The sequence below is a fragment of the Apteryx rowi genome, unplaced genomic scaffold (assembly GCF_003343035.1).
Source record: "Apteryx rowi isolate R43461 unplaced genomic scaffold, aptRow1 scaffold_1241, whole genome shotgun sequence".
NCBI classification, from domain to species: domain Eukaryota; kingdom Metazoa; phylum Chordata; class Aves; order Apterygiformes; family Apterygidae; genus Apteryx; species Apteryx rowi.
Window position 1 is genome coordinate 1,259 of NW_020447466.1, and position 14,043 is coordinate 15,301.

At 52.2% G+C, this 14,043-nt stretch overlaps 1 protein-coding gene and 1 pseudogene across 1 annotated transcript; both read left to right on the top strand.

The window, feature by feature from the left end:
* The first annotated feature begins 398 nt into the window (after positions 1-398).
* Positions 399-1,277, top strand: LOC112960920 (annotated as a pseudogene).
* A 10,154-nt stretch (positions 1,278-11,431) lies between these two features.
* MPEG1 (macrophage expressed 1) lies at positions 11,432-13,936 on the top strand. The gene has a single exon (XM_026055614.1). It carries the CDS (start codon positions 11,520-11,522, stop codon positions 13,641-13,643), a length of 2,124 nt encoding a protein of 707 aa, XP_025911399.1. The 5' UTR covers positions 11,432-11,519; the 3' UTR covers positions 13,644-13,936.
* The last annotated feature ends 107 nt before the right edge of the window (positions 13,937-14,043 follow it).

Genomic DNA, 14,043 nt, shown 5'->3' on the forward strand with positions numbered 1-14,043 from the left:
CGGGCAGGCGGGCACCTCTCTCCCCAATATATGACCTTTTTCTAAACATCATTTATTGGTTCTGGACACCATCTGACAAGGAGACATTTTGACCACCCAGCACAGCATAGCTGATTTGAACTCTGCAGTAAGAAAGGAAGTGGCAAGCAACTAATGCCTGAACGGAGCTGGATTAGCTCCTGAAAAGAAGGATTTGCTAGAGCTGCTCACAGGCATTGCCCAAAAGCAATCGCCAGCCCCATGAGATCATCTCCTAGGACTACCAGGGCATGGCTACCGAGCTATCTAACTAACACTAGCTCCTCTCCTGGCTTTTTCTTTCTTCACTCAGGCTGGGAAGAAAGGATGGTAGAAAACTGCACAGAAGCAATAAGAGTTCATTCCTGAGGGGTTTTCAGACTGCCTGCAACTGCAGATTCCCCTTCTCTTGGTTTTCCTGGTGAGCTACGTCGTCACATTAGTGGGGAATCTCGGGATGATCTTTCTAATTGGGGTTGACCCTCAACTTCACACCCCCACGTACTTCTTCCTCAGTCACCTGTCCCTTGTAGACCTCTGCTGCTCCTCCGTGGTCACCCCCCAGGTGCTGGCCAATTTCTTTGCTCAGCAGAAAGCCATTTCACTTCTGCAGTGAACCACGCACATGTGGTTCTTCAGCCTCTTTGTGCCTGCCAAGTGTCACCTCCTGGCAGCAATGGCCTAGGACCGCTACGTGGCCATTTCCAAACCTCTGCTCTACACTGTCATCATGTCCCCCAAAATCCATTCCCAGCTGAGAGTTGGCSCTTACACAGTGGGGATCGTGAATGCCGTGACACATAGCAGCCTTGCTTCCAGCTACGCTTCTGCAAGCCCAGTGTGATCAATCACTTCTTTTGCGATATCCCCGCAGTGATCCCCTGCTCCTCCTCACAAAAGGGCACCAACAAGCTGGTGCTTTTCACCCTTCCTTCGTACTTGGCACGCTGAGCAGCGGCGTTATCCTTGTCTCCTACACATACACCCTCACAGCCATCCTGAAGATCCGCTCCATCAAGGGCCGGCGCAAAGCTTTCAGCACATGCACTTCCCACCTGGATGCAGTCATTTTGTTCTTTGGGACATTCTTCTTTATTTATGTGTGCCCCAGCTCCCGCTTCTCAGAGGAAGAAGGCAAAGTGGCTGCTGTGCTCTACACCATGGTGATCCCCATGCTGAACCCCTTGATTTACAGTCTGAGGAACAAGGAGGTGAAGGCTGCGCTAGGGAGGCTGATGCAGAGGAGGAAGTTTTCTTAGTGAATGTGATGTGGCGGGCATCATCCCATGCGGGCATACCACTGCTTTTTTGCAAAGCATGCACTAATATACAAACAGTAATGTTTGTCTTGGGGGGGCCAGCTTGTGCTGCTGCTGTTTTTTGTGATGCTATTTTATGTGTAGAGGAAGCRTTCTCCAGGGAAGGCTGTCCGAGATCACGTGCAGAGAGAAAATACCAGGGTAGACCAAATCCTTGACACAAGACAGAGCTTGACTGAAGGCCAGCTGTAACTCTCCTCTGGCTGTATACTCTGTCTGCAGAAAATCAATGCTGTTTTGTGTTTTATTTACAATGGCATGATGCCAGCCCATATAATGGAGCACCATAATATGTGGGAAGGGCTCTATTCTTTCTCTTAGGGTGTGAGCCCCTGTTCAGCCTTGGGAAGACATGGTGCTTATACAAAGCAGTGGCAGAAGTGATAAGCAATGACAGAAGCAGGCTGTGCTTACCCTGTAATAGGCAATGACTGTAGAAAACGGCACGTTCGGATCAGAGCCACCAGGGTGGGAGAACAATGAGCAGAGGGTCCCAGATGAGATGTTGGCGTGAGTACAATGCAAGCTGCAGGAATATCCAGCTACCCTCAAAATTGTCTCCTGAAAGTACTTATGGGAGACTCTGGTACCCACACATCGTGATAAAAGCAGACCCCCCTCCCCGTCTCTGGTACACGGCTCCTCCCACATCCTAGCATGGCTCCCTGCTCTTCCCAGGCAGCTGGAGCCACTTTGGGCAAAGCAGTTTCTTCTGCTGAGGCAAATCGCTTGCAACCAAGTCTTCTCAGCTTGCAGAGCCCTATGTGGTTCCTGGGTGGCGTGCAGGACAGCTTCAGTTGCACATGCTCTTCCTGAACACCTCTTGCATGTCCCACGGGAGCAGTCCTTGGTGTCCTGTCCAAAAACCAGTATATGTTTCCAAACCTGCTTGTTTTTCTGTTTTTTTCTTCACTTGCAGTTGAGACCATTAAGAAAAAAATCAGCACTGACTGAAATCCAGAGCACTACTTCTTTTGTGGCCTCGCTGAACTTGCTCACTTTTGTAGAAAAGGTATTGGGGGAAAATAGCGAGGGCTGAGGAAAATCTGGCATTTTGGTCTGGAAAACTGATTTGCCTATGTGTATGGCCRGCTCCAGTTCCTCCTGCACCTCACTCCAGCCAGGGCCTGCAGATCTGCAGCTCTAAACTCACACGCTGAGCTAGCAAGGACACTCCAGGTAACCCAGCAGAAGCTGACATTTAGCTAATTTTCAAATACCTTTACAGAGGACAGGTTCATAATACAAAGACACAACATTGCTTACAAGGGATATTTTTATTTTCTTTTGAAGTTTTTCCCRTTGTGCTCATTCAGTCTATTTAGCATTTCTTTCCAAAGTGCTACTCTGAAAAGACACTTTATGCATTTTATGTCAATCTTTTATTACCTATAATTATGAATGCATACTTCATATAAAATATGCCCACTAACTTTATGGCCATACAGTAGCGGCAAAATAAATTTGGCACTTCAAACATCCCTTCCTTTACTGTCTGATGCAATATTTATTAGTTTGACTTCTTTGGGAAATGATGCAGCAGCTATGTCTGATGTGTGAGTGTGTGTCTGTGTCTGTGTGTGTGTGTCTGTGTGTGTGCACGCACGCGCACACATTTTGGTGTTCTCTTAACAACAGTAAAACCCAGCAGTCTAATTCAGTCCAGCCTGGCAGGAGGATATGGTCTCACAGGTACATGGGTTCATCAAGGGTTCGTGCTTAACTCTTCCTCTTCATTGTCTGTAAAGTGCTCCAGCCCTGGAGGACACAGCCAGAAAAAAATGGGAATTGTTCCGGCTTAGATACTCTGGGTGCAGGTTCATCCCATTTAACTTCACATGTCCATTGCTGAGCTACTGCTCTCTGCTTCAGGATGAGATGGCTTGTGGGGACACTTTAGATGCTGGCGCATAGGTGAGATAAATCCCTCTTGTTTTGTTCAAGAAAGGCGTTTCCTCTTTTGCATTATGACTGGGGGTCCCCCCCCGCCCCACAGTTGATGCTCTTATTTTGGATCGATTCATATAATAGTACATTGGGGTGTAATTAACCTTCCTTTGGAAAAAAAAACAGAAACATGAGGAAAACAAAACAGCAGCATAGTTGATAATTGCTTCTCCTGGGCATGAGACATCTCTGAAGACCTAAGGAACATCAGGGACAGATTTCAAAAGCACAGTCATCTGTTATAGGTCTTCAAGATGATGGAAGCTGGTGGGCAAAGCTTGGGAGGAGCTGGATATATCACAGTGCTTGGCTGTGCCTCCAGGATGGYTTTCATGTTGAAATAATACCTCAAACTATCCTAAACTGTAAACCAAATTTCCAGAGTCTGGGTTGAGGGGTATCAGACRTTCATATCTGCGCACCCAGCGTAGTCTAGCTCCTGTACTTTCTCTGCAAAAGAGATTTGAACCACCACCACCCCAAATCCCCATGTTTTGCACAGTTTCACACCCTAATTTGGATTACTGCAACTTGGACCCTCTTCTAATGCTTGTTTCTCTCATTAGCTTCATTGCCTGTACCAACAGAGACCRGGAGCCCACTGGAAGAGGGGAATCACCCTTTCCAAGCTCAGACGGAGACTGCAGACAAGGACAGCTATCTGCAAGAGCAGCCAAACACATGAGAATGGAARTTAGAACCTCATCGGAAATGAGGCTGGAAGGAAAGCAGGTCGCTTAGCTCATCCCTCCAGTCCAGCGACCAGCAGTGGAGGTTGTCAGCCTCCACCACAATCTTTCCCAGAGCCTGACTGCCCTGACAATTAGCAGTTTCCTCCTACGATTAAATATAATCTTTTGGGGGCGATTTAAGCCATTATTTCTTCTCTTTTCCACCAGTGACAAAGATACATTTATTCCCTCTCTTTTTCTCATGTCCCTTTATACACCATCTTTTCTTCTGCAGAGTTCACAGCCACATGTCTTCAATCCATTGCCAGTGATATTTTCTAGGCTTTGAGCGTTGCTGTTGCTCTCTTCAGTGCTCATCTTTTCTGCAGGAAGGTGTCAGGTGCTGCTGGCAACACAGGCAAGGCCTTGCCAGTGCCAGGAAGAATGGAAATACCAGTTCAGCAGTGCYGTTTGTATACATATGTCCAAGGGTGATGCATGAAAGTCCCATTTTCAGGCTCAATGTAGGTACCTCCAGAAAACTGTAGACCACTGGATCATCTAGCCACTCCAAATGCCAGCTTTTGTCATCCTGGTCTTCAACTCATTAATATTTCCCTCAACACCGTAACTGTGATTTTTACAGAAAGTCATATGGCAACAGGTGTGCAGGAACCCAACAGCTGGATTACTTGGGAGTCCATATCCCTTACAGAGGCTGTTTTTTTCTCTTGAGGTATTCAGACAAAGAGCAGTAGCCAGTTTTGTCCTTCCTCCATGTCACTGGTTTGGAGTCCCCTAAAGGCTCCCCACTTGAATGATAAAAGAAAATCCCTACATTCATTTGTAAGGAGCTACTTAAAAGTGGATTGATTTTTTTTTCTAAAAGTGGTTCTGTGATGCTGTGAATGAGTATAAATCCCTGAAGTGCCCCAAAATCATGACAGCAGGTTAAAAATCATTAAAGATAAAATATTAAATATTAGAAATAATTAGGAACAGTCTCTTATTGAAGCAATTCCCATTTGCTTTATTTGTGAACCTCCAGACTTTTCTGTGCAAAACTTGGACTTGACTTAGCTTCTTTTTTTTTTTCTTAATAAATCAATTAAAATTGAGAATTGATTTTCTCTCATAATGACAAGACTGCTGGCTGCGATGCCRGGATAAAAGCTGTCAAGAACTGCGGGACTCGTGACCTAAGAGTGAGGAGAGGCGAAGCTGCTCCCCAGTGCGGGGAGCCAGCGGTGCGTGAGCGCTTGGCACAGCTGCCGAACAGGAGCTGCTTTCTCCGCTGGCGTCACTGAGGATGATGGATGTGCGACCAGCTCAGAGTCTTCTGTGTGTCACCGGAGAACACTGYGTCTTGAATTTCCACTTTGGTGTTTCTAGCGAAAGGCATCTCCTGGCTATTTCCCAGGCTTTAGTTTCGGTTTTATCGCTGCGCTATTTCTCATCACCCGTACTCCCTTACAGAAGCTTTTTTACAAGCCAAACACAAAAAAAAAGGCAGAGCAGTGATGAAAGAGCCTGATGCAGAGCCAAGAGAGAAAAACCGGGCAGCAGCTTCATTTGGAAAATGAAATAAAAGAGCTTGGCTTAGGGGATTTCATCGTGTTGGAAGACCATTTCCTGATTCAATGGAAGAAAAGCAGATTATAATCYGTGACAGCCCAGATGTCTCCACCACTGGCTGGTGGGCCCAACACATGCAAAACCAACCTTTTCTTCTGTCGTTTCAGACTTGCATTGGCCTCCGACAGCTCCAGCAGTGTTTCCTGGTCAGAGGGGAGGGCTGTGCCTGGGGCAGCAAGCGACCCACAAAATCAAGTCAGCGCTCTTTCTGGGTCACTCTCCTTTCCAAAATTCATGCTCAGCACTTCGCACGTCTTTTGTACCATGCCTGAGTCTTTTAGTCGAAATGAAGCAGCATATTCTTGAGAAATCATTATGGAGAAAAAGAGACAAGCCAGCCTTGATCTTGCAGTAAAAACAGCCTTTTATTATGCTTGGTGTCGGGGTATTTGTTTGTTGAACCATCACTTAGGTCTTCTGTGAACATCTGCTCACAGTCAAGGAGTGAAGATCTTGGCAAGCGATAGCTGCAAAACACAGAGACTGTGGGCCATGCAAAGCTTTGCAAATATGTGTATGTGCCGGAGAAATCCTTCCCTCTATCTAGATTGTGAGGCACTCCATATGCGGCATCCGTACCTCCCGGAGATCATTTGTGCCTTGTGAGCCAGCCRAGTCACAGGAAAACAAGGTCAGAGAAGAGACTAGAAACTGTYGGTTTACCCTGCTCAGGAATTTCTTTGCTTGATCTGTTCTTCTGATGTTTCCACAGGTCAAACTTCCTGCTACCAAATCACACTGTATTCATTTCACAGCAGAAAGCAAGCATTTTCCGTAAGGATTACATCCTACTTCTTCCTTAATACAAGGTGTCTCTCAGCACAGCGTACGCCCCACAGATTAATTTATAACCAGTACTGGGTATGATGAAATGTCAGTGCCTGAAGTTAGCTGAGAARACACCCACACAAAGTTCTTGGAGGGCATGCTGCCCTTTCATTTGTGCTCTGGGAGAGGAGTCCTGAGAACTGCCAGCAGAGCTTGACAGAAAAATGGGGATTTCTGGGCATCTTCTGCAGAGACGGTTTGCAGAAACCATCAGCACCCAGAGGTCTCTGCTGGGAGGACTGCAATGTTCCTGGTGGTGGGCAAAAATCAGATTTACTGGGCTACTATGTTAAGATTGGTCAGGACGAAGCACGAAAGGAAACGTTCACCACTAGAAGAAATGGGGGGGGGGGGGGAAGAATTGCAAGTATTGAAAACCACAGACACAAATGACCATGACCAAACCAGTGACACATGCATTGCTTGCACCAACCCCAGGAAGGCTGCACCCTGGCACAGCCGCAGTGCTGGGATCTTTTCAGCAGGACACCCTTGCTCTGATCACTGGAGGACCTGGTGGGGTCCTCAGGGGAGGTCCCTGGGCCCCCAAGGGAGGATATTGCTCCCCAGCCCTGCAGTGGGGCACCAGGCAATCTGTATCAGGCCTCTAATGCAGGGAGATCCCAGGGAAGAAACAAGAAGGTTCCCAGTTCCCTGCTGTGACCGTCCTCTGCACATCCTTGAGGAACAAAATGTAATAAATAAATAAATAAATAAAAACAGAAGTCTCCAGATCTTGTGGTGGGGTCCCAGATCAGCCCAAGCTTTGATGTGGCTCCATGTGGAGTTTTTCTTTCAACTGAGCATCCCCAAAAAAGCTTTTGAACCTCAACAGATTATAAACCGCAACAATTTATCCTTCCAAAAACAGACAACTCCCAGTGATTAGGTCAGAAATAGAGAAATAAGTGAAGGCGGTTGTTTAAACTCTCCCTCCACCACCGTCCTTGCAGGTGGGTCCTTGTATCCAGGCTTGATCTCAGCCCGACAACCCTGCAGCTTGCAAGTTGCAAGAAACTCTGCAGAAACTCCTCCAGATGCCCAGAAAATGACACACCCCCCCCCTTTCTGTTGCCACCAAGCCCTGGGCTGTGCTAAGGAGTCCCAGTGCCCTCCTGAGCTCTCTCCCACCCAGTCATCAGCCAAATTTGACTGCTCAGGGTTAACTTTTACCAGCATCCAGGAAAGGGAAGGGAGGGGGAGAGGTATTAGAGGATTACTTTAGCCAAAATGCTGTTCAAGAAAAGGGATTGCTGCTTTAAATGCACACGGATGCCAAAATAATTTTGTGCTTAAGCCATCTCACTGTACCCTTCTCTAAGCCCTGGTGAAAGAACCATGAAATCCTCAGAATAATTAATCTTTGTAATCATTATTAATTAGCTATAGAATTAATTGCATCAGTAGTGACAGCAATTAATTATTGATGGTTATTAGCTTGTTAATTAGCATGATGTCATCTCAATAGCATTAAGTTCCAGAAACCCCCCTCCAAAATAACAAAAGCCCAGGTCCCACAGCTGAAAAGTCAAACCTAGGTCTTGGCCCTTGTCCTAAAGCAAGACTCCCATCAACACTTCAAATCCAAAATTGTCTTGCCTTTTAAGTGCAGGGGAGGCGTGCTGTTCCCCCCCCCCCCCCGGCATGGTGACACAGTGCTGTTAAAGCTAAAAGAGCTTCTCTATAAAGGCGGAAATACAGAATATTTTGGCGATGTCCATCACAGGGGACAAGCCGGGAGCTGAGGACACCCCGGAGTAGGTAGTGCCCTCCCCAACAGACCTGCAGGGACGGACACAGAGGGCAGAGCCGGAGCCAGCGGTGGGATCCATCACCAGCCCCAGGCACAGCAAGCATTGAGCCAGGTCTGGGGTCTGTCCAGGAGAGAGGGACCGAGGTCCGGGCTGAGCTTAACTGGGGCTCCTGGGCATGGTGGGGGTCCAGGCGGGACTGCTCAGGGCAATTAAACCCCGCTAGTGTCCCCCAGGCCCGGACAACTTCAAAAGAAGCCAGTTTACACTGTGTAAAGTCTTTCCTTTCAATAAAGCAAGTGTGATCACAGAAATTGGAGCTGTTTCAGCCACTCAGGGGCTGGGTGACTATAACGCAGGGAAATGAAATCTGAAATGATCCTTCCAAGTGGTCTTCCCTGTGTCAGAGCTACCTCCCTGTGCTTGAACGCCCAGAGAGCAAAAGCACCTGTCCCATGCTTTGAATATCCCACCAAAAATAATGCGCCACCTTTCCTAGAAAAACACCGTTTATGAACAATGCAAAGGCAAGTGAAATTCCCTGAGCCAAATGATCCRATACCGGTTACGCAGCGCTCAGCAAACCTGATGTTGTGGGTGGCACCTGTAGAAACAGTCTTCCCTTGCAGAAAAGCCTGGTGCATCAGCATCGCTTTCCCTCTCCGCACGCTGCCCCAAAATAGCCGATTATTTTAAAAGGTCTGCAAAGAGCGCCCGTGACTTCCTGAGACGATCGAAAGGCAGCGATGATGTTGGCACGCAGGAGCCGGCTTTGCTGGCCCACAGTTGCAATTCACGTGCTCCACAGCGAGCGTTGGCGGTGGTCTGGGTTACTCGCGCGTCTTGGTGTTCACCCGACGGGGTGTCTTCCCACAGGCGTCAGACCCCCGCAGTGGCGTGGGGACATTAGAGGGCTCATTAGATGGTGACACCTGCAATTAGACTCCCGGCGAGATGTTTTCACAAGGGGATAACTAACACTCCCCTAATTGCCTCCCTCCCTCTGGTGCTAGAAGGGGACTGCTAAAAAAATATTTGGTTTGACCGGACAAACTGCGATGCTCAAGTATTGCCTTGCAGAAGTAGCATAAGGTGGGAAAAGAAAATCAGTGGTCTGATATCTCTGCGCTTTGTATCATGGCAGGAGTCCCTAAGCTTCACCTAAAAACAAAACCTCAATGAGGACGAAAGGGTTGTTTCCTGTTGACTGAATTCTGGTGCAAAAGTATCCCTTTCCCTTTCAGGATTTTGTTTACCCAAGAAAAAACTTTAACAAATAAATATACATCTACATACATAGCAAGATTTTCATATACAGCTCTGTAAATATGACATAGGCATAGTTTTTTATCGAGCCTAAACAATTCGGTCCCCGGACCAAGCCAGCGCACAGAGCCATCTCGTGGCTGCAGACAAGTCACCTACCAGCACAGCCCAGCTGCAATGTGCCCCAGCTGCCTTGGATGCCGGCTTGCAGAATCAGCCTTGCATTTTTGTTGGAAATAACCTGTTTCCAGTGTCTGCCTCTCGTTGCCCTCCATCCCGGTCCCCGACGTGCATCTCACTCATTTCTGATTTGCAGTGATCCCCGCGAGTATTTAGCCTCCAACTCATATCGCTCTGCGGTTGCGATCCGTGGTTTTTCTGCTCGTTGAGTAACAATCTCTAACTGCAAGCAGATTTATCAGCAGCCCTCAGGCATTCTCCTAAAAAAAAAAAAGAAAAAAAACACTTTGCATATCCAGAACACTTCAACATGCTTCGTTCCCAGCGTAATTTATTCCCGGCGTCCCGGGTGCCAGGAACGAGCRGGAGGAGGAGGAGACACTGCTGCAGGAATCCCAGCCCACCGGTGTTATGACGCCACAAGAGCCAGGAACACCACGGCCTTGCTCTTGCTTTTCCCAGTGCCCCATTCCTCTCAGAGGGCCAGGATGTGGCCCTGGCCATCCCCGGCTCATCGCTTGTTCTCTTTTCCCATGAAAAAGGATGCAAAAAAAAAAAAAAGAAAAATGCTTCAGGAAGGAAAACTTCTGCAAAACGTGCTGCCCAAAACTGGAGGGCGATGCTAAGGGTCTGGCTCAGGAGGAACAAGCGGAGCAGGGAGAGAACACCTTTCGGCTCTTCAGCGGTCCCGCGAGTCCTGCCCAGGCCCATGCAGTGTCCCTGTCCCCCCCCCCCCCAACAGCTTCACCCCCCAGCAGCACTATCCTGGCGAAAACGCACCTGCACATCTGCAGCTCCCCGTCACCACCGCAGCTCTCACTTCAGCCTCCTCCTCCTCCTCCTTTCCCGGATCAGTGCGGGCAAGGGGAAGCAGTCAGCTGAAATAGGGGAAATGAACCCGGCCTTATGGAAAGATTCACTTTTGTTCCGGCAATTTTCACAGCAGAAGCTGCTTGAACAGTCTATTACACCAAAAAAAGAAAAAAAATCCCAGCGCCTGCTCGCTGCCGTTGGGATCGGTGCCCGACCGCGCTCGGGCCGCTCCCAGGCACAGTCAGCTCAGCACTTTTTGGGACCAGCGTCCCAGGGGCTGGAGCCAACTCACGATCCCAGTCAGAAGTGGCTTTTCCTGGTCGGTGGCACTGCCAAACCCTGGGGAAGGACAGGTCTGGGGCAGAGGAGAGCCCTAATAGCAATGGGGGGGGGGGGACACATTTTTTGCCATGCCCTGGCCAGGCCAGCCCCCAAAACCCACCAGCACCTGCACCAGGGTCTCTGGCAGCCTCTCCCCCAAGAGGGAAGGGAGAAAYGCGTCCACCTCCTCTCCTGCACTGTCCCCCCCCCTCGAAATGACACTAGCAGGGTTGGGTCCCCGCTTCCTCCTTTCCCTCCTCACATGGCCAACAGCTCTCCTGGCCTCCACGAGGAAGGAGGCAGCAGCGAAGCCCATGTGACCGAGGCTGGAGCTCACCCGGTCCCAAGCACGGGACTTCATGGGGCTGGGACCAGGGCCCTGGCACGTCACGAAGGAGCCAGGGTCACCTGTGGGGAGATGCAGCAGCGGAAATCCAGGGGAGTCCCACAAGCGTTGGCCAAGGGGGATTCATACAGCGGCACCACCTGGGCGCCATCAGGGAGAAGTCCCCACGTGAGGTACCTCCCTGCCTGTCTCCGGGAGGGCAGCTTTCACAGGGAGAAGGAGCGTTCACGAGGGGGAGGCCCTCCCTGTCTCAGCTCTGCCCGGTGACTTCCCGCATTCATCAGCTTTCACTTCTCCTTTTCATTTTGCTAATTCAACCCGCCAAAGGAGGAACCAGCCAGCAGCTGCACCCACAGTCAGCTCACTTCCCAGGCTGCCGTCTTGCCGCTCAGACGTCTGACGGGGTCCTGGAGCAAGTTCAGCCATGAGCTGGGCCCTCTGGGGGCTCCTCCTCGCCTGGATGCTGGTGACTCAAGTAAGAGGGACACAGCAGGCCCAGAAGCCATCATCCCCTGCAGGGTTTCAGGAGTGCAAGAAGGCCATGAAGCTCCCAAGCCTGGAAGTCCTGCCCGGGGGGGGCTGGGATAATCTCAGGAACTTGGACATGGGCAGAGTCATGAACCTGGGCTACTCACTGTGCAAGACCACAGAAGACGGGTCCTACATCATCCCGGACGAGATCTTCACCATCCCTCGCAAGCAGAGCAACCTGGACATTAACTCAGAGATCATCGAGTCCTGGAAGGATTACCAAAGCATCACCTCTGCCTCCATCAATGTGGAGCTGTCCCTCTTCTCCTCCATCAATGGCAAGTTCTCACATGACTTCCATCGGACCAAGACCCACCAAGTCAAGGACCAGGCAGTCACCACCCGAGTCCAGGTCAGGAACCTGGTCTACACTGTCAAAATCGACCCGGGAGCAGCCCTGGACAAGAGCTTTAAGAAGCAGCTGCTGACGATTGCCAGCCACCTGGAGAACAACCAGACGCGGATGGCCGATTTCCTGGCAGAGGTGCTGGTGCTCAACTACGGCACCCACGCCATCACCTCCGTGGATGCCGGAGCTACCTTGGTCCAGGAGGATCAGATCAAGGCAGCCTTCCTGAAAGACAGCTGGGCCATGCGGAGTGCGGTCACTGCCTCGGCCGGCGCGGCCTTCCACAGCATCATCAGTGTAAAAAACGAAGGGTCTGCGGATGTCACCTCCGCCTTCACCAGGCAGTACCTGGAGAACCGCACCAACTCCAGGGTGGAGAGCATCGGCGGGACCGCCTTTTACCCGGGCATCACCCTCAAGACGTGGCAGGAGGGCACCAGCAACCAGCTGGTGGCCATCGACCGCTCGGGGCTGCCCCTCTACTTCTTCATCAGCCCCAGCGCCCTGCCGGAGCTGCCCACCCCAACRGTGAGGCGGCTGGCCAGGCGCGTGGAGATGGCCATCCGCCGYTACTACGCCTTCAACACCTACCCGGGCTGCACGGACGCCGCCTCCCCCAACTTCAACTTCCACGCCAACGCCGACGACGGCTCGTGCGAGGGCGCCGGCGCCAACTTCACCTTGGGYGGCGCCTTCCAGGAGTGCGTGGGGCTGAGCGGCCCTGACGCCRGGGCGCTGTGCCGGGGGCTGGAGCAGAAGAACCCGCTCACGGGGGCTTTCTCCTGCCCCGACGCCTACACCCCGGTGCGGCTGGCCGTGCAGGAGCGCGAGGAAGGCTACAGCCACCTCGAGTGCCACGACAAGTGCGTGCTGGGCATCTTCTGCCACCGCGTGTGCCGCGACGTCTTCTGGCTCTCGCGGGTGCAGTTCAGCRCCTACTGGTGCGCCGCCAGCGGCCCGGCGCCCCCGGCCTCCGGCTACCTCTTCGGGGGGCTCTTCAGCGCCCGCGGTGCCAACCCCATCACGGGCGCCCAGTCGTGCCCGTCGGGCTACTCAGCGCTGAAGCTCTTCGACGACCTGAGGGTGTGCGTGAGCGGGGATTACGAGGCGGGTGGCCGCTACGCGGTGCCCTTCGGGGGCTTCTTCAGCTGCCAGGCGGGGAACCCCTTGGCCGGGGGGCGGCGRGAGGCCGCCGGGGACCCCCACGCCAAGGGCTGCCCCGCCGGCTTCAGCCAGCACCTGGCGCTCATCAGCGACAGCTGCCAGGTGGCCTACTGCGCGGAGGCCGGCGCCATCACGGGGGGCGCGCTGCCGCCCGCCCGCCCACCGCCCTTCACCCGGCCTCCCGCCGCCCTGCCCGCCACCGACACCGTCCTGGTGAGCAGCGGCGCCGCCTCCTGGGTGAAGGAGGCCGGCAGCCCCGCGTGGCGCCCGGCTCGGCCCGCCGAGGCGCGGCAGGCCGCGGAGGCCGTGCGGGGCAGCGGGATGACGGGGGGCGAGGTGGCCGGCGTGACGGCCGCCGCCGCCGTAGGGCTGGCCGGCGTGCTGGCCGTAGCAGCCTACGGGCGCCGGAGGTACAAGGCAAGGGGGTACCGGGCGATGGGGGACGGGGAGGGCCTAGGCGGCGACGCCGCGAGCGTGGGGTACCAGCAGGAGCCGGCGGCTTGAGCATCCCCCCCGCCACCGCCACCGCGTGCCCCAACCCCGCGTCGCCAGCACTGGAAGCCGGGGGGGCTCCGCCGACGGCCTCGTTGCACACGGAAGCAGAGGACGAGGGCGCGCTCGGCCCTGCGGAGACCCCCCCCACGTGGCACCAGCGGCGCTCATCCCCCCCCGGCCGAGCAGGCGGGCAGCAAACCCCCCCGCGCTTTCACGTATATCTATTCGCATAGATATACACGCACATGCAAAGAGGCACGGAGCGATTTTATTTTGCGGCCGGCAATTAATTGCATAGGCGACACGGCATTAAAAAAAAAAGAAAAAAGAAAAAAAAGGAAAAAAAAAAGTTATTAAAGTAAGACTATGCCGTAGCGGAGGCATCGATCCAGCACCTGGGGCTAGGGAT